The sequence below is a fragment of the Rhinoraja longicauda genome, chromosome 36, assembly GCF_053455715.1.
Source record: "Rhinoraja longicauda isolate Sanriku21f chromosome 36, sRhiLon1.1, whole genome shotgun sequence".
In the NCBI taxonomy this organism is placed as follows: Eukaryota; Metazoa; Chordata; class Chondrichthyes; order Rajiformes; family Arhynchobatidae; genus Rhinoraja; species Rhinoraja longicauda.
In genome coordinates this window covers 6,714,951-6,734,480 of record NC_135988.1, presented here as the reverse complement: position 1 = coordinate 6,734,480, position 19,530 = coordinate 6,714,951, and the positions used below count along the sequence as shown (strand labels likewise).

General features: G+C 44.4%; 3 protein-coding genes across 3 annotated transcripts in view; all 3 read right to left on the bottom strand.

The window, feature by feature from the left end:
* Positions 1–3,408: 3,408 nt before the first annotated feature.
* Positions 3,409–9,488, bottom strand: LOC144610273 (putative G-protein coupled receptor 139). The gene is made up of 3 exons (XM_078428864.1): positions 9,343–9,488; positions 4,891–5,036; positions 3,409–4,301 (listed from the first exon to the last, which is right to left on the bottom strand). The coding sequence occupies exons 1-3, from the start codon at positions 9,486–9,488 to the stop codon at positions 3,409–3,411; spliced, it is 1,185 nt and encodes a 394-aa protein (XP_078284990.1).
* A 1,683-nt stretch (positions 9,489–11,171) lies between these two features.
* On the bottom strand, positions 11,172–14,721 carry LOC144610467 (uncharacterized). Its single transcript, XM_078429201.1, has 4 exons — positions 14,615–14,721; positions 13,972–14,103; positions 12,617–12,776; positions 11,172–11,287 (listed from the first exon to the last, which is right to left on the bottom strand). Exons 1-3 carry the CDS (start codon positions 14,694–14,696, stop codon positions 12,622–12,624), a joined length of 369 nt encoding a protein of 122 aa, XP_078285327.1. The 5' UTR covers positions 14,697–14,721; the 3' UTR covers positions 11,172–11,287; positions 12,617–12,621.
* Positions 14,722–16,895: 2,174 nt separating this feature from the next.
* Positions 16,896–19,530, bottom strand: part of LOC144610272 (scavenger receptor cysteine-rich domain-containing protein DMBT1-like) — a 32,029-nt gene continuing 29,394 nt past the window's right edge. The window contains exons 11-13 of the mRNA XM_078428863.1: positions 18,830–18,964; positions 18,099–18,151; positions 16,896–17,015 (exon numbers count right to left, since the gene is read on the bottom strand). Of these exons, the coding sequence (XP_078284989.1) occupies positions 16,896–17,015; positions 18,099–18,151; positions 18,830–18,964 (308 nt within the window). The remainder of the gene's footprint in view (positions 17,016–18,098; positions 18,152–18,829; positions 18,965–19,530) is intronic.

The window sequence follows — 19,530 nt, the reverse complement described above, 5'->3', positions numbered from 1 at the left end:
CATGTCTAAAACCTAGAACTCCTTCTTACCAAATACCACTGCGTCTGAGTAGAATCCCATCTGCAATACCATCACCTTTCCAGTTCATCAATAATCTATTGTAACCTCAGAAAACCAACTTCACTGCCCCCATAGCACCAATTTTAGTAATAGCTGCAAACTGACTGTTCGTGCCACTTTTACATTCTTATCTAAATCATTAATATATCTTACAAATAAAAAAGAATCTATCATCGACTCCTGTGGTACACCATTGATCTTAGCCTCAGTTTGAAAATGGAACATCAGCTACCACTAAGCTAATGTTGTATCTCTGGCTAGCTCAATTGTGATCTCCTGCATCATGCAGGCCTTTGTCAAGGCATTGGTAAACACCCTGCAGACAACGTCTACTGTCCCGTGGTCATCAATCCACTAGGTCATCTCTTCAAAACCTCAATCAAATTTGTGAGACCCGACTCACCATATACACAGTCAGGCTGACTGTTCCTAATCAATCAGTTCATTTTTAAATTCAAATAATTCCTATCTCTCAGAACTCCTTCCAATACCTTTCTCACCACTGATCTCAGACTGAGCTACTGGCTGTAGTATTTGTATAGAATTTTTAATATTTAGAGACATTTTAATCCTCCCCGATTACAGGAGTAGTGCCAGGAGAAGATAGCGAGCATTGCACATTTCTTCAAATAGGAAGACTGGAATAAACTCAAAATAATTAAAACATGATTAAAGTAATGAAAACATTGAGGAATGTAGCACTGCTTACACTTTGTGTAGGAAAAAAACTGTAGATGCTGGTTTAAATCGAAGGTAGACACAAGATGCTGGAGTAACTCAATGGGTCAGGCAGCATCTCGGGAGAGAAGGAATGGGTCACGTTTCGGGTCGAGACACTTCAGTCTGAGATCAGTGGTTACTCCAACACTTTGTGTCTACTGCTTACACTTTAATGGAATAACATTCAAATGCACAATTACCCTTTTCTAGAATTGAAATTAATCAGATGGGAGAGCTTATGTTAAACCCAGTTGTATCCCAGATGCCGATCTCTGGGTGTCCATTAGAGTTTGGACGGGTCTCCATGAGAAAATAATGAATGCCACTGGCAACTAAATTCCGCAATTTCACTTCAGACTAAGCATGCGTTTTGTGCCGCCGATTATGCTGCTCTTGAACAAGGTAATTATTTGTATAAATGCAAATTGCGAGAGTAACACAGCGGCTCAGACACCATCTCTGGGAGACATGGATAAGATACGTTTCGGGTTGGGTTGAAGAATCCAGACTTGAAACTTCACTCATCTATGTCGTGTAGAGAACTCTTTGTATTCCACGCAAATTACCCGCATCTGTTGCTAAATGTTGGTATTTTATTTTGTTGCGAGACATAAATTAATAAGACATCAGAGCAAAATTAGGACATTCGACCAATTGGGTCTTCTCCGCCATTCGATCAAGGCTGTTCTATTTTTTCCCCCTTAAACCCACCCTCCCCGCAACCATTGGCACCTCTTAATAATCAAGAACCTATCAATCTCTACTGTAAAAATACCCAATGACTTTGCTTCCACCCTCGTCTGCGCCTATGAATTCCACAGATTCCCCACCCTCCGGCTTAGAAAGGGAGTGTTACTAACGGAATATGCAATTTAGGCTCACGATCTCAAGAAACTGCGAGATATTATGTTTCATTGGAAAAACTGAGTTAAGTTTAATATATTGATGGCTGAAATGCAGATACAAACAAATAACTAATGTATCGGAGGGGGGGGGGGGGGGGGGGGTGTCGCAAAATGAAAATTCACAATTACTTCCAGAAAGGTATTCAGAAAGGCGACAATATACTAGTGGGACCCAACAAAGCGTCAGTTGCATCAGGTTGAAAAATGCCTTCTCAAAATCTGAGCACATCAACAGTAGGTTTGGCTACATTCAATTTTGAACCCGTCAATTTTCTGCTTTTTAAAAACCATCTGATGTTTAAAATAATGTTAGTACGTTGATCTGAACCACATTCGCTGTTGTATTTCCACACATAATATCTACATTCAGTCGCTGAACTTGGTATATTTCTGTCGGTTTCATGTAACAAAGGTTTGGAATGTTGTTTCTGTGACACCAGCATCATTTCTCATAGAGAAACACGAGACTGCAAACACTGCAAGCCAGAGCAAAAATCAAACTGCTGGAGAAATGCATTGGTTTTGAACTTTTCTTACCTCCAGTCCTATCCCTTCTACTTTCAGTCTGAATAAACGTCACCCATCCTTTTTCTCCAGAGGTCTTGCCTGGCCCGCTGAGTTCCTCCAGCACTCTGTGTCCATCTTCGGTATAAGCCTGCAGTTTATTTCCGTGTAGTTCCTTTCTACACGGAGAAACTCATTGGTCAGACAGCATCGATGGAGGGAAATGGACATACAACGTTTAATTTCGGGACGCTTCTTCAGATTGATGGAGTGGAGGGGACATAACTGCTTCTTAGACTCGATCAGCAGTTTGACTATTTTCTCAATGATATGCATTTATGATTTTTTTCATAATTGCCAAGTCTCTTTCACAATGTTGCATGGAGGTTTTTGCCATTTGCGGCCTTCCAGGATCATTCAACATTCATTCGTTGCCTTCGAGTCAACGCGTTGTAGAGCGGGAAACACGCCTGTCGGCCCATTGACTGCACCGACCACCAAAAATTCATTTAACCTGATGGTTATTCTCCCAACACCCCCATTCACCCCCCCCCACCCAACACCACCACTCACCTGCACACGAAAGACAATTTACAGTTGTAACTGACTTAGATCTGCAGGTCATTGGCACGTGGGAACAGGAGGAGACGATCTGAACTTGCGAACCACCGTTGGGCTCGAGACCTTTCTATCCCGGGCCTCCCCCATTGTAAGAGTGTAGCCCAACGCAAATTGGAGGAACAGCACCTCATATTCCGCTTAGGCAGCTTGCAACCCAGCGGCATGAATAACGACTTCTCTAACTTCGTAACCCTTGTTTTCCCTCTCTCACCATCCCTCGTCCACCCCCGTGCTCCGACCATTGTGACTGTCTTCCTGATTAAATTTTATCTTTGTCTGCTTCGTTGTCACCTTCCCCGAGCTAACAATGATCTATTCTACATTTTCCTTGAGCTACGACCTCTTTGATGTCTCGCTTTCACACCTTACCCTTCCATATATTTGTGTCCCCCTTTCTATCTGTCTGAAGAAGGGTCTCGACCCGAAGTGTCAACCATTCCTTCTCTCCAGAGATGCTGCCTGTCCAGCTGAGTTACTCCAGAAAGTTGTGTCTATCTTCAGTGTAAACCAGCATCTGCAGTTCTTTCCTACATGCTAACTCCTAGTGATCAGGCAAAAAGGTGCCTTTCGACAAACAGTGTTATTTCAATTCAGTTCATCATTTAACAAATTTAAGAATGACTATGAAAGGGTACTTGACAAACTGCGCAAACTGTGTCCTGAATTTAGTTTGGGTCACGGCATAAATACACGTGTTTGTGCAGCAGCTCAGGAGTTGCAGCATGAAGCCCATTTCTTGCACAAAGAAAGGCAGGGAGACAGACATGTAGCCCAAATAACGCATTCGTCGCCATATACAGAATACCATAAATATCACCCATAATATTATAAAATTTCCAGAAATGACAAAGAGTAGAACAATGGACTTCCTTCTGTTCTCCATCTCCGTGTCTTTTGGGCGCTCCGCGGTGTTTTGGTTCCGCAATCTTCTGCGCGCTCTGTTGGCCGCTAAAATGTGTCTGACCGTCAATGCGTTGAGCAGCAAAATCAGGATAAAGGGAACCCCCGGTGTCAGTACAAAGTGAAGGAATTCAATCGCTCCCCAAGCACGTGAATTCAGAATATAATTTCTTAATATACAAAACCAAGGGTCATTTAGAAGCCAATAGCTTCCTGTGTACACAAAATACCAGCTGACGTTTTTCAGAAGGGAAAGGATAGTCACTGTTGCTAAAATCGCCTTTGATGCTTTTTCGGTGCAATATCTGGATTTCAATTTCTGACTACAGATAGCTACAAATCGATCAATGGTAAACACTATAGTGAACCAGACAGAACAATCCGTGGCTGCGTAAAGCAGGGCAGCGTGGATATTACACAGCGGGATGTCAAATACAAATTCAAACTGAAAAACGATTGGAATATGCCTTAATATCAGATCGATGATAATGACCAGTAGATCTGCGGATGCCATGGCCACCAGGTAGCAGGTGACACATTTGGAGAGACCACATTTTCTTCGAGACAAGATGGCAATCGTCAGCAGGTTAACTGTAAGAGAGGACAGGGCTATCAGGAATCACACAGCGGGGGAAGCAGCAGGGTGATGTTCCGAGATTAACAGTTGTGGCTGTCTGTTCAAGGAAGGATCCGATTATTAAACCTTCCGCGTTCGAGAGGAGACTAAACTACTAAACTTTATAATTTAAACATGAATACATCGCTACATGTATAAGCAGCAGAGATTTAACACCGTCTAAACTCGTTCGCTATAATCGGCAGTAATCTCCACATGTCGAAGAACGAATTCTGAGGCTGAATACTTGGTCCAAATTGAATTCACCGATGATAGACTGCAATGCAACTCTTTGAGTCCAATCACCAATTTATTTTCTGTTCACCACAAATAGCCCTGTCAGTGACTTTCTATTTGCCTTTTCGTTGTCAACGCCGCTTGCATGAGGATCAGAATCTATGACTTATATCAACATCCAGTAAAAGGAATTTACTGACCTTGTCAGAAAGGACGACTGCTTTAAATCGACCAACAGGTAGCAAATATGGCAGAGTAAATTCTAAGAATGGGTTTATAGTTAGACATTATTAGTAAACTACCAATTTGATTTATAAAAAAACTTACTGGGGATACCAACGACAGCAAGAAGAGGATAGTAAAACTTCTGTATATCCCAAAGAGCTAATAATACCCGAATCTCCACTGGCAGTGGATGACTCCGTTCCATTACAAAATAAAACACAGTTCTTCTATTATCATGTGTTGATTCTCTTCATGAAGACGTGTTGATCACAGGTTGCGTCAGAGTTAATGCTCTCGCAGGCACACTGACGATAGTACATTGTAGGGAACCCTCTATATAAAGCTTAATTGAAGGCCTTGGAGAGGAACTGTCTGTAAACAAACTATACCAGCTCTCTGCAAAAGCGGCCGCGCTGATCCTTAAGGGGAACAATTCCTTCCCTCGCCACACTTTTACTGTCAATACACCTGGAGAATTGCGTCGGATTTTCTTTTACCTTGCCGGTCAGATTCTTTGCACGTCCTCCTTCTGCTTTCCTCATTGTGTTTTTTGCAAAGGTTTAGTAATCGACAGAAAAACTTGGAAAATTACTTGTACTGCAATGAGATGGGTTTCATCTTCAGTCAACTAAATCGTAGGTGTATGTTGTAGAGCCATCCATGGCATTGAGGCATTGCAAGTCACTTTTGCACACTTCTGCAAACTTCCCGAAACAATTGGGCGATGATGAGGAGACCATTTCGAAATGTTTACTCGGGAATTGGGTGCAGAGTCAGGGAAGAATTCCTTCCGGATCTCTTCGAAAAAACGGCCACGTGGCTTCATAACTCGGAAGAGAATGCGAATGAAGGCAGAATGATGTTTAATAACTCCATCAAAATCGGACACCAGTGTGCCAACCTGGATATTTTTTTATGAGCTATGAATGGTCAGACCTAACTGCCTTAGTGTGAAGTCGAGCCGCACCCCACAACACATACAGAGCTTGCGAAGAAAGCGATTTCAATAATGTGGCTGGAAGCGCATCCCTAGTTCAGACCTCGCAGCAATGTGATGGGACTGCCGGTAGTGCTGTAATAAAATATCAATACAAATGCTATTCACAGCTGGCAAGGAAATTCTCACAAAGCCAAGTAGTTGTTGCTGATTGAGGTCAATGATCCAATCCCTGCCCAAGGTCCACAGAATAATGCCAAAGGCACTGCCAACTTTAGCTGCCTGGTTAATGATATCGCAAGGTTCGTGTACGAATGCTTGCTGTGACCATGCACAGTCTAATTCCGTTTGCGAATTCTCAGCAAATGTATCATCTTAAAGCTGGCATTGTCCGACAAATGGCAAGTAACATTCATACCAAGATCGGCCCAGATAATGACCACCAAACACAAAATAACGTTTAAGAACATACATTTTCACAATCAGTGTCATTACTACTGTTGAGTCGCACACACCAACATCTTGGCAATCACCACTGATCAAGGTCAACTGACCGGCCAAATAAAAACCATGTGCAAAAGAGCAGTGCACGGATTGAATGACAACCCAAGGCCTTTCCACTTGCTTGGATGATTGCAACCACAACAACTTTGAAGAGGTTTGAAAGCTCCACGGCCAATCAGCCCAATTGATCTAATCCATATCGACCGCCTTCAACATTCAACCCCTCGATCACTTGCCCACAGTGTTTTCTGATGTACAATACAATTTCCCGCAGTTATGTATCTATCCTCCTGTGATCGCCTCGCCATCCTTTCGAGCACTGCTGCTGATATGGACAGGGGGTTTGGGCACATGCGGCGACTGACACCAGATAATAAACACTTGTTCTGCCACACCTGCAGTGTTGAGCTCTATCCTGGTCACCACACTTCATGGAAGAGCGAAGAGATCTTCAAAAGAGCTTAGAAAAGTAAGGGGAAGAAAACTGGTCAAATGAGGTTGGGGAGCGCGATGCCTGGCGAGGTGTAGGCGGATAAAGAAGAATGGAGCGCGATTGGAGAAGGGTAGAATAATTGATGAAAGCTAGAGAAGAAAATGAGCCGAGTGGGTGTCAGATCATGAATGAAATGTTGAAGGTATGAGACGGGAATTGGCTAGGATAGATTGGCAAATTATACTTAAATACTTCCTTGCAATGGCAAAGATTTAAAGACCGCATGGATGAACTCCAAAAATTGTTCATCCCTCGCCGGCGAAAAAATAAATCGGGCAATAGCTAACGAGGGAAATCAAGGATCGTGTTAAATCCAAGGAAGAGGCATATACACCGATCAGCCAAAATGTTAAGACCACCTGCTTAATATGCTGTTGGTCCTCCGTGTGCAGCCCCATACGCAGCAGGGTGCGATGCGCTGTGTATTGTGACATCCTGGTCAGATGTGCAGCACTTTGGTCAACGTGGGTTGTTTTTAAATGTGCTATACAAATAAATTGACTTGACTTGACTTGACTTGACTTGACGTTCCTCCCGTGACCACAATTAACATTTTCTGTGACTTGTGCCACAGTAGACCTTCTCTGTCGGTTCGACAGGATAGCCTTCGTTGCCCTCGCGCATCGATGAGCCTTGGGCGCCCAACACCCTGTCGCCGGTCTGTGGTTCGCCCCCCCCCCCCCCCGGACCACTGTCGGTAGGTACTCACCACTGCTGACCGTGAGCATCCCACAAGCCTTGCCGTTTCAGAGATTCTCTGACCCAGTCGTTTCGACATGACAATTTGGCCCTTGTCAAAGTCGCTCGGGTCTTTTTGTCCTGCATCCAACACATCAACTTCAAGAACTGACTGTTCACTTGCTGCCTAATATATCCTACCCCTTGACAGGTGCCATTGTAACAAGATAACCAATGTTATTCACTGGGCCTGTCAGTGGTCATAATGTTTTGGCTGATCAGTGTAAATTGGCAGCAAACCGGAGGACTGGGGGAAGTTTAGAACTCAACAGAGGAGGACAAAGAGGTTAATTAAGAGGGGGGGGGGGGTAGCATGAAAGAAAGCTTGCGGGAAATATAAAAACGAACTCTAACATCTACTATATTCTGTAGATTCCTCTGAGGAACGAAAAGAGCCAGGTGGTGTTCTTTTAAAAAAAATGATTCAGATCTTCGATAGACCAAAGATATACCCAAAATGCTGGAGTGACTGAAGAAGTGGCTGGGGAGCTCGAATATGACGGTAAAGTATATGGTTGATCGCAAGTCTCTCGAGAGCATTGATTCACAGGGGGGAGGGGTGGTGGAATGGACGGGGGGGGGGGGGGGAGGTGGACGGTGGGGTGGGGGGATGGGCTTCGAGTCTATTTCTCTTTGAATGTGGCAACATAAGTAGATAGAGATGAAGGAAACGTAGAGTGTGCTTGCGTCCCTAAGCAATGTCAATATGTATAAGAGTCAGAAAGTCACATTCCAGCTATATCTGACCGCATTTGGAGTATTGTGTGAAGTTCTCTGGACATCCCATTACAAGAAGGACGTGAAGTCTCTGGAGAGGATGCAGAAGTAGTTAACCAGCAAGGTGCATGGATTCGAGGGTATTCTTTATACAGAGAGACTGGGTGAACATGGATTTTTTTTTCTGGAACGTCGGAGGTTGAGGGAAACCTGATATAAAAAGAGCAGACAGGCAGGAGCTTTTTTCCAGGGTGAAAATGTCAGGGTATACAACTTAGCCTGTGTGACGTGCGAAACTTAAAGACGTGAAAAAATGATGGGTGCCTAAGGATTTATAGTCTGTACTTTTTGTCTAGTTTTGAAATAAGGAGGAATTACTAACATGGCGTTTTATCGCCAAGGCTGGCAAGCGCTTCTCGACAAAATATGAACACGTTAATATCGAATTGCATGTGATCTATTTATTATTATCGCTATTTTTTCCATATTAAACAAACTGAGAACGCAACGGCTACTGACCATCAAACTACGTAAATACAGGTTAGAAAAACGTAAAAATATATGTATTTGACCCCTCCTGTAGATTTGCCTAACATACGATCACAAACAACAGAGCTGTGTGTGGACAACAGATGGCGAGGAACTTGTGGGGAGATATTCATCTTTAGAAGGGACTTTCTTGGAGATAACTTGAAACTGGTGCCAGTGGGAGTCGAGCAAACGGAAGGCACAGATGTGGGGTGATTCCTAAAAGATCCAGAGGGGAGGTGAGATTTTCTTCACACCCAGGGAGCGCTATGTTCTGGAATTTGCTCACTGATAGAGTGAGCAAATCCTGTGAATATGGAATTAACAAAGGCTCCCGAAAGAGCATTGTCTGCATATTAATTTGATATAATGGAACAAATTGAAGTATGGTCCATCTGAGGCAGAGATAAGTGAGAGCAGAGAAACGGGGGTGTGGGGGAGAATGGGGGGGGGGGGGGGGGGTGGTAATAACCTAAAATTGGAAAATGTAATGTTCATACCACAGGGATGGAAGCTATCTGAGCGGAATATGAGGGTTGTTCTTACAGTCTGCATGACGCCTCACTCTGGCAACGGAGGAGGACCAGGACAGAAACGTCTGTGTGGGAACGTGAAGGAGGTTAAAATGGTTGCCCACCGGGAGATCCAGTAACCCTTGGAGGATTGAGCGCAGTTGTCCGGAACACGGTGGATGAGACTCTGCTTGGTGAAGTTGATGTACAGGAAACGGTATCGGAAACACCGGATGCAGTTGGTGAGGTTATAGGAGGTGCACTTGGACATCCGTATCACGTGGGAGGACTGATGGAGTTGCTAGATGAAGGCAAGTGAGGGGATATAGGCACAGGTACTACATCTCCTGCGGTTGTAGCGGAACGTACTTGGAGAGGGGCTGGTTTGGGTGGGAAGGGAGTGTGAATGGAGGTTATGTGGAGGGAGAAGTCTCTGCGAAAAGCAAAAGGGAGTGGAAATGAGATGATGTAACTGTGGAGAGAACGCATTGGTGGTGACGGTGATGTCGATGATGCGTTGGGTGCGGAGGCTGTTGGGGAGAAAGGTGAGAATCATGGGAACTCTATCCTGGTTCCATCTGGAGGGAGGGGAGAGAAATACGGACCACAAATGAGACGACATTGAAGAATCGATCTATGATTGGGTGGGTGGGGGGGGGGGGGGGGGGGGGGAGGACACGTTTCCTAGACAATTACGACATCTCGGATGCCCTAGAATGGAAAGGCTCATCTTGGGAGCAGATGCGACAGAGACGGAGGAATTGAGAACAGGATATAGCGTCTTTGAAAGTGGATTAGAGCACTGTGGGAATCAGCACGTTTGGAGCAGACATAAATTTGACCTTATATTTTACTCTGTTTTCTCTCCCTATATGACGACCTGATTACCGATTTCATGATTTCCTCATTGCCCTCTTGATGTCTATTTCCATGTGCTGATGAGAATTGGATTTTGCAAATTATTTCGCGATGTGGCAAGTAAACCGTATAATCTGACTTATTATCCAATGTACATTTATCACCCTTGTCTTGAAAGGATGTCTTCCGCTCATTACTAAGCCTTCACAATTAGACTTATGTACTCCAATGTCTGGCCTGCGTCTTTAGCTCACACCATGAGACCACGGGCAATCAACGTGGTGCTTTGTGTTAGTGTCCATGGAATGTGTATGTACGCTCGGATAAATATGAACACATTCATATCGAATTCCATCTGAAGTATTTATTAAGCATGTTTGATTATTACAATGAGCAAGGCGAGATTGAAACAGTTCATTAATAATAATAATAATAATAATGAATAAGTTTATTGGCCAAGTATGTGCATATACAAGAAATGTGCCTTGGTGCTCCACTCACAAATGACAACACAAACATACAGTTAACAATTAAGAATAAAGCATAAACACATCAAACACAATTTGACCTTTACACATCAAACACAATTACACCATTACGGTCTAAACATGTGGGTGAAAATAAACCAGAGCAAAAAAGAGACTACAGATTTTGGTTATTGAGTCTGGTGTTAAGGAGTACCTCTCCCGTGAAAGTAATCTTTGTGGGATTACCGCAGACAACACAAACGAACAAATCCATACAAAACAGCAAGGAGCAGTACACCGTGGCAGCCATCGTCGGCGCTACAGAGCTCAGGGATCACGAACACCAAAGCAAGGTAAAGCATGATAAGAATACAGTACATTCATTTTACCTCCTCCACAATCTTCAGCATTTACATGGAATGTATAAAAAGGCTTACAAATTTAAATGAACATACGTTTATTGATTAGGAAAAAAAGATCTGTCTTCCAGAAGTAGAATGACGATTAAAAATGTTTTTCTACACCTATTCAGCAAGCAGTGTATAAATGTTTTCTTCTAAAGTTTAGGACAAAAAAATCAAACCAAGTGGTTTAAAAACAAATCAAAGATTCTGTTTGTGATAATTTGGCGAGTGATATCAATGCTGTGAAGATCTGCTTGTCTATCTTGCAGGAAAGGTGAAAGGCACAACCCAACGCCAAACGTTTTCCATCATTTCAAGACAGGCTTTGGAAACAAATTCACCTGGGAAAGAAAACAAAGCAAATATTATTGGGCCAGCTAAAATAAAGATTTAACATTAATAAATATATTTTTTGTAATATTTGAGTCATGGAGTCATGTAACCCTGTAACAGGCCATTTGGCTCAGCTCGTCAATTCCAACCAAAAAGCCCACCTAAGCTACACCCACTTCCCCGCGTTTGCCTCTTATCCATTTAACATTTCCTGTCCAAGTATTGTTTACAATCGGTTACATTGCCTGTCTCAACTACCTCCTCTGGCAGCTCGTTCCACATATCGACAATCCTCCGAATTAAAAGTTTGCCCTATCACCTTAAATCTACCGCTCTCCCCTAAAACCTATGTACAGTGATTCTTGATTTCCCTCCTGTAGGTAAAAGGCACTGTACATTCGCCCTATCCAGTCCCTTCATCATTTTATAGACCTCTATTTGATAACCCCTAGCCACCTACGCTCCAAGGAATAATGTCCTAATCTGCCCAGCCTTTCCCTATATCTCAGCCGCTCAAGTCATGGCAATAGCCTTGCAAATCATATCTGCTCTCTTTTCAGCTTTGTGACATGCTTCGTTTAGCAGGGTGACCAAAACTAAACAGAGTACCCCAAACGGACCCTTGCCAACGTCAAACTTGACTGATGAAAGCCAATGTGCCAAAAGCCTTCTTTGGCACACTGTCTACCTGTGACGCCACCTTTAGGAAACTGTGTATCTGGACATCCTAGGTCCCTCTGCCTTTCACTCGCCCGTGGACCTCATCATTCGCTGCGAGCACATTGGCCTGGTTTGCTTTCCCCAACTGCAACATGCCTCACGGAGTACATGACACTCTATTAGCCAATCCTCTATGAACTTGCCCAGCCGTTCAAGAGATTGCTATAATTTTCATAACGATTTTCACTGCCTACGATACCACCCAGTTTATTCTCATCTTCAAACTTACCAATCATGTCTTGTACATTCTCATCCAAATCAAGTTGGTGACACAATATGGTCTCTGTTAACTCAGTTCAGCGGCTTAATTACAAATGTACAGTGCAAGGTCATATGAAGTATGAATATGATTTATAGATATTGCAGTTAAAATAAAGAGAAGCATCACTTCTTAATAGAAAGTCAACGGAATGTGTAAATAATTGTGTATTTCAACAAAATACGTGGCATTTTCTCACCAGTAACGTTATTTCGAATTAGCATCACAAATCATTCAATACAGTCCTGTTCACTAAGAGGGGAAATTCCAACCAAAATTGAACAAATACCCCACGCCCACATCACTGGTGTTGCGATGCGGCCAATGAAAGCAAACGCATGAAATGTTGTTTTCTTACCGTCTTCATGGCTCTGATGTAAAATATGGAATAGAGCCGTCAAACACAATGGGTGCTGCAAGGGCCGGGACTGCGAACGTGCCGCAGTGGGGTTCGTCATTGCTGTTTGAAGAGCAGGTCGCCGGGAAAACAGGATCAGTGAGAATCTGCAGAGTATGCTCTGTATGGTTGAACAACAATGACACAAACCTCAGTGTGCGGGAGACGGCATTGCAAGGCGATGATTATTGAACTATGGGAGAACGGCGGCATTGGAATAGAGTAGACACAAGGAACTGTAGATGCTGGTGTACATAAAGAAACCCAAAGTGCTGGAGAAATATAAAGGATAAGCCAACATCTCCTAACCACATGGATAGGGGACCTGTCGAGTCGGGACCCTTCTTCAGATAAATTGTAATACTGGGAGAAAGCTGGAGAAGAGGCGGGCGGAACAAAGTCTTGGAAATGATAGGTGGATACCAATGAGGGTTGATTGATCGGCAGATGGGCGGACCAAGGCAAGAGATGGAAAAAGACAAAAGGCTGTGAGATATTGGAAGAAGTGGTGTGAAATGTGAAGGGATATAATGGAAAGGGATGGGGAGGGGAAAGGGGAGTATAATGAGAATAATAGTGCGCATTCGGGGTGGTGAACAGGGAAGAGAGAGGGAGAAGTGGGGAGGACGGAGTTTGCAGTTTTGGTGGGCGGGTGGTTGGGTTATGTATACAATTGAAGACTTAACGTTCATTCCGTCGGGTTGTAGTTTCCTCAACCGTATCCAGCTATCACTTGCCAGACTCCACCGCCTCTTACACAGATCTCTCCCCCCCTCCTGGATATCTGAAGGTTTTCAACTCGGTGCTGGCCGAATGCCCTACTTCTGCACCTACTTTCTATGTTTTTTCTATGTTTCTAACCGTCAATGACCATGTTGTCCAATTATGCTGATTGACCCTGACTTACTCCGCCGCTTTGTGTCTGGCATTAGAATAACCAGCAGTGCGGTTTTGATGTACAGTGATTCGTTTTTTTGTAAAAAGGCACTTTGTTTGTGCGCGGTGACTAGAACTGGTTTCTGTGGCAGGCCTTTTTCCCCCAGTTATTCCCGTGCATGTTCATAGCACAGTATGTTGGGGAAAATAAGCCGACGTGGAACATGACAAATTAGATACTGTATTCATATGGTTCACATTGCAGTTGTGAATGACACGTTGTTCATGTAAGAACAAAACCCTTCGTGGGCACCTTTTTCGGGACATGTCTTTGCTTTTAGGAAATAATATTTGAAGCACGAAAGTGAATATAACACAACGCAGTTTGTGGAATATTTTGCTGAGGATTGTTGATTGCGGCTTGTCAGAGACTGACTCACCACCATTGTCCACGTCGCCGCCGGTAACTGTTAGCATCAGAGGGTCACCGGCTCCACCGTCCACCGGGAACTGACAGCCCGGACAATCAGTTGTTTTACTCTCAGGATCGTCATGGTCATCAGGAACTAGATCTAGGAGGAAGTAGAAGCCGGAATGATCTTCCTGAAAACCAAAGTTGTTTTGCAAGCTGCAAGGGATGTGAGATAAACACAGAATGTCGGAGTAACTCAGCGGGACAGGCAGCATCTCTGGATAGAGGGAATGGGTAAGTCGAGACCCTTCTTCAGACTAAGATGTTGTTGTGTAATGGATACTTGGACGGAGAGAGGACTGTGTTGGGCCTGTGAACTATTTAACGTTGCTCCAATCCGGCGCACACGTGTTACATTTCAAGTCCTATAGGCAGTGAGAACATAAACAGACAATAAATGTTTCATTCAATTACACAGCTGGCAGCAGGCGAGAGGGTTATCTGCAAAGCCAAATTGTTGATGTTTTAAATAGAAATCCCTTACAATTCATTGCGATCGCCTCTCTATCATTTCACGGCGAACATGCTCGGACACCTTTTCCCTGATATGTTCTGATTGCGAACAAAATGAATTAAAATAGGAGAAAATGGAAAGCAAATCATGCACCAACCTCCAACACTGGACGAGGTTCCTTCAGGGAGTTCACTTGTTGGATGAGCGCCACCCAGAGGGTCGCTGGTGTAATATTCCATTTGATTGATGGAATCAATGGATCCAGAGACTAGAAGTCAATGAATGAGATAGTTATTAGACCTGCTAAATTGGGCATTGGAGCAGAAGACACACATTAAAAAGGGGGCGTGGATGTGTTCTGCAGCTGCGGCTCACCGGCAGTCTCTCCGTTTTTTTCCCGTTTTTTTTGTCATTGTCGTTGTTAAATGTACGTTTTGTTTTATTTTTAATTCTGTGTATGTAGGGGGGTGGAGGGGGGGGGGGGGGGGGGGGGGTTGGGGGCAACCTTTTTTTCAAATCTCCTCCTCAACGGAGATGCGACCTTTACCGTGTCGTATCTCCGTTCGCGCTACGGCCTAACTTCGTGGAGTCGGCGGCCTCCAGCTGGGATCGACCTCAAAGACTCCGGTCGCAGGGCCTGGAATTACCATCTCGGAGGCTTCGGCCGTGGGCCCTGCAGACCGCAACATCGGGAGTTCGCAGGTCCCTGGCTGGCGACCGGCTTTTGGGAGCTCCAGCCGTAGCAGCTTCGACCGCCCCGAAGCGCGAGGTACGATCAACCCGCCCGCAGGCCCTTCATCGCCCTGCGTGGCCCGGCCGCAGCACTTTACATCGCCCGGTGGGGGCTCAGGACTTTCATCGGCCTGCGTGGCTCGGCCGCAGCACTTTCCATCGCCCGGTGGGGGCTCAGGACTTTCATCGGCCTGCTCGGCTCGGCCCTGGGACTTTCCATCGCCCGGTGGGGGCTTCAAAAAGTTGGGAGCCTCGATCACCTCGTGGCACCACGGGAGAAGAATGAGGAGGAGATAAGACTTTGCCTTCCATCACAGTGAGGGTGTGCCTAGAGCAATCACTGTGATGGCTGTTTTGTGTAAAAAATTATATCTGTGTGTCTTGTGCTTTTTAATGTCTACTGCCAGAGGACGCTGGCGTTGAGTATTCGCCGCTTTTCCGTCAGGATAGTTTGTCTGTTTGCTTCTATGTTAATTGTTTTTGTAAAGCGCTTTGAGCATGTGATAAGGCGCTATATAAAATAAATGGATTATTATTATTATTATTGTTATTAATCATCGTCCCGATGAAAGTATCGCGGATACGACATGTGACATAATGGTGCAACACTGTTCAACAGAAAGGTAAGCTGTCGCGATCCATTAACGAACCAATTAAACAAACGAGGAACCGCAAATGTTGTTTTACAGAAAGGAACACAAAGTGCTGGACTGTGTCAATGGGAGTATTGTATCTAAGTCCTGTTGCCCCACTGTTTAACCTCATAATTTAAATCTACCTCGTCCTCACTGCCAACCGTGCCTACTTACATCTGCACAATAGACAATAGACAATAGACAATAGGTGCAGGAGTAGGCCATTCAGCCCTTCGAGCCAGCACCCCCATTCAATGCGATCATGGCTGATCACTCTCAATCAGTACCCCGTTCCTGCCTTCTCCCCATACCCCCTCACTCCGCTATCCTTAAGAGCTCTATCCAGCTCTCTCTTGAAAGCATCCAACGAACTGGCCTCCACTGCCTTCTGAGGCAGAGAATTCCACACCTTCACCACTCTCTGACTGAAAAAGTTCTTCCTCATCTCCGTTCTAAATGGCCTACCCCTTATTCTTAAACTGTGGCCCCTTGTTCTGGACTCCCCCAACATTGGGAACATGTTTCCTGCCTCTAATGTGTCCAATCCCCTAATTATCTTATACGTTTCAATAAGATCCCCCCTCATCCTTCTAAATTCCAGTGTATACAAGCCCAATCGCTCCAGCCTTTCAACATACGACAGTCCCGCCATTCCGGGAATTAACCTAGTGAACCTGCGCTGCACGCCCTCCATAGCAAGAATATCCTTCCTCAAATTTGGAGACCAAAACTGCACACAGTACTCCAGGTGCGGTCTCACCAGGGCCCGGTACAACTGTAGAAGGACCTCTTTGCTCCTATACTCAACTCCTCTTGTTACGAAGGCCAACATTCCATTGGCTTTCTTCACTGCCTGCTGTACCTGCATGCTTCCTTTCATTGACTGATGCACTAGGACACCCAGATCTCGTTGAACTCCCCCTCCTCAGATGCTCCCCACAACATTTACAACTTCCAATTTGTGGCTCACACCTCCTCATGTGTACCATCGACGAATAGAGCCTTCCCAACACGAAGCTCTCTGGGCAATTGCTTTTGTCCCAGAGCAGTGACCCAACCACTTCATTGCAGCTAACAGTCTCCTCTGCCTGGTGCCAAATGCAGACGAGGCAACCAGATTCTGTCCACCAGCGACAGCTGGATTTCATTTCCATTGCCCTTTTCCATTTCGCCCTCTCTGTCCTCCAACTCCTACATTGCCAGATTGAGGTTGCATGCAAGCTGGAAGAACAGCATTTCAGGTATCGCTGACAATCCAATGGTATAACTATTTAATTCTCCAATTGACACCCCACTTCTCTTTCCTGATTATCAAACCTGGCTCTCTCAAACACAACATTCTCCCCACTGTGTCCGTCCATCGCTTCCCATTTCCTTTCCTCACCTCCACGATCTCCATCAGCGCATAACCTATCCCTATCTCCACAGGGCCCACAATCTCAATCCCCTTTTTCCCACCTATCCACCATTCTTCCCAATGTTTCTACATTTCAGTTGTTGGCTCTTTTTCTTATCAGATTCCACAATCTGGAGCTCCTTGTCTTCCCTCCTATCACCTCCAAACTTTGTGATCACCTGCAATCTTCATGCGCCTCCCCAAATTGATTTGTCTTACAATTCCTCCCCTCGTTGCATACGTCCACCTGTCAGTTACCAGAACTTTGAGCAGCATTTGAGGAGAAGGCAGGAACGGGGTACTGATTGTGAATGATCAGCCATAATCACATTGAATGGTGGTGCTGGCTCGAAGGGCCGAATGGCATACTCCTGCACCTATTGTCTATTGTCATATCCTCATGCCTTTTCCTATCAACCATTTCCGCTCTACTCCAGACATGAAGAGGGATACGAACACGAACGTTCATCTGTAGATTTTCCATCATAGATTCTGCCTGACCCGTTGTGTTGCTCCAACAGTTTGCTTTTGTCTGATTTATCCGTTACTATGATTTTCTTTTTAATCAGTGATCATTAATACGGTTATTGGAGTGGAGGGGATATTTATCGCTGAAGAGCGACTGTCGAGTGCAAATACACACCTGAATCATCCGTCTGACTGAAATTCTTTCCAGGGAGAATATCCTCAATCTCTTCATAAATTGCTTCGTAAAAGTCAAAGGTAGAACCCTTGCCTCTCATCGCCGCACCTGTTGAAAGGAGAGTGTGGGTTAACTTGTGGATATACAGGAATAGTATTCAACAGTTAGTCCTTTGCATATGACATGTAAAATTAGGAAACGATGATATTCAAGGTAAACTGTTGATGGGCGTTACCATTGAAGAATTGCGCAAGCGGTCCAATGGTTTCTTACAGAAATTAGCGAATTCTACGAACATCAAGAAGATGACAGCTAGTGTGCATCAGTAGGAAGCAGTTCCTTGTTTCTGTTCCGCTACGGCAATGCCGTTCAAAGCCTGATTGCATTCGCAAATGCACACGGATGGTACGAGTGTGGCAGTGGGTGATCAGGATATGAGGTTTCCACAGGTTTGTTAATTTAGGAAGTGGAAAAGACAGATTGTGTTGCATCAAATAAATTGAAGGAGATGGGGAATGAAGCACTGCAGGAACATAGAACGTGAGGAAAGTGCAAGCTTGAGATGTGGGGGATAGAACCTAATCAGAATATTGGCGATTGTGCAGCGCATTCACGAAACGGGGTTGAGCAGGATGTTGAATGCAATGTTGATTAACAGTCAAATGAACAATTGAGGGGGAACCCAAACAAGAATCAATTTAACATTCCGAGCTATTACGACAAATTGCTCATTCCAATAGGAACCCTTGAAGACCACCTCAAAGCCGCACTTAGTTACATTTACTGCTCATAATGCAAGAAAGAGCACATGGAAAAGTGAGCGAAGGTCCCTTCACGCTATGAATGAATGAATGAATGAATGAATGAATGAATGAATGAATGAATGAATGAATGAATAAGTTTATTGGCCAAGTATGTGCTATGAAATATTTTCTGGAATAATAACGCTGTAAAGTTGAACCTCACCTCTTCTTGCCGATTGCCTCCATGTTATTATCACCAGTGCGACAAATTCAACGATGAGGAGGATTCCGAGAGTTGCGCAAACCCCCACAACAGCCACGGAGGGCGGCTTGTTTTCCAACTTTGAAATTAAAATTCCTGGATAAATGGAAAACAGATGCTGTTGGTCCCAAGTGTAAACATTTCCAGGGACCATTGATGAATTTGAAAAAGCTGGTTGTGCTTCTTGCTTTGCTTGGAATGTTCCCAAAAACACTATCACGCATTGCACCAGAAGAACGGGTGAGCGGAAAACCATAATAAAGCCCAAGTCTCTATCGTGTTGTGTGGATTGGTATAAATAGAAAATATACTAGAAAGTCCTGATTCCTCACCAGTGACGCCTTGTCACTGCCAACAGCTGCAATATTGTATTCAGGCAGAATGTGCATCCACACCGCATCCACACTGTTGGCACTGACCACGATGCCATGAAATCCAAATCAGAAGAACACAAAGGATATGGAAGCGCATACCTCTAAATTCCTGCTTGATATGATGCAATTTACACCTACAAATTCTTCCCAATTTCACGAATTATCTTGGTTCCAACACATGGTACCAGTTAATTAACAGCCATTAATCAAAGGTCAGTTATCCTTGCCGAAAGGCGTAATATGATTTCTTTTACTGACACTTCCTGAGAAGAAAATACTGCAACGAGT

Coding starts and splice junctions, on each gene's coding strand:
- LOC144610273 (XM_078428864.1), bottom strand. CDS start 9,488: ATGTCCAAGTGCACCTCCTATAACCTCACCAACTGCATCCGGTGTTTC. Junction 5,037..9,342: donor AAGGGTTACTGGATCTCCCG/GTGGGCAACCAT, acceptor GTCTTCATGAAG/AGAATCAACACATGATAATA. Junction 4,302..4,890: donor TGCTGTCGTTGGTATCCCCA/GTAAGTTTTTTT, acceptor CCTCTCTTACAG/TTAACCTGCTGACGATTGCC.
- LOC144610467 (XM_078429201.1), bottom strand. CDS start 14,696: ATGGAATATTACACCAGCGACCCTCTGGGTGGCGCTCATCCAACAAGT. Junction 14,104..14,614: donor AACCTCGTCCAGTGTTGGAG/GTTGGTGCATGA, acceptor ACTTCCTCCTAG/ATCTAGTTCCTGATGACCAT. Junction 12,777..13,971: donor CGGCGACGTGGACAATGGTG/GTGAGTCAGTCT, acceptor TCAACCATACAG/AGCATACTCTGCAGATTCTC.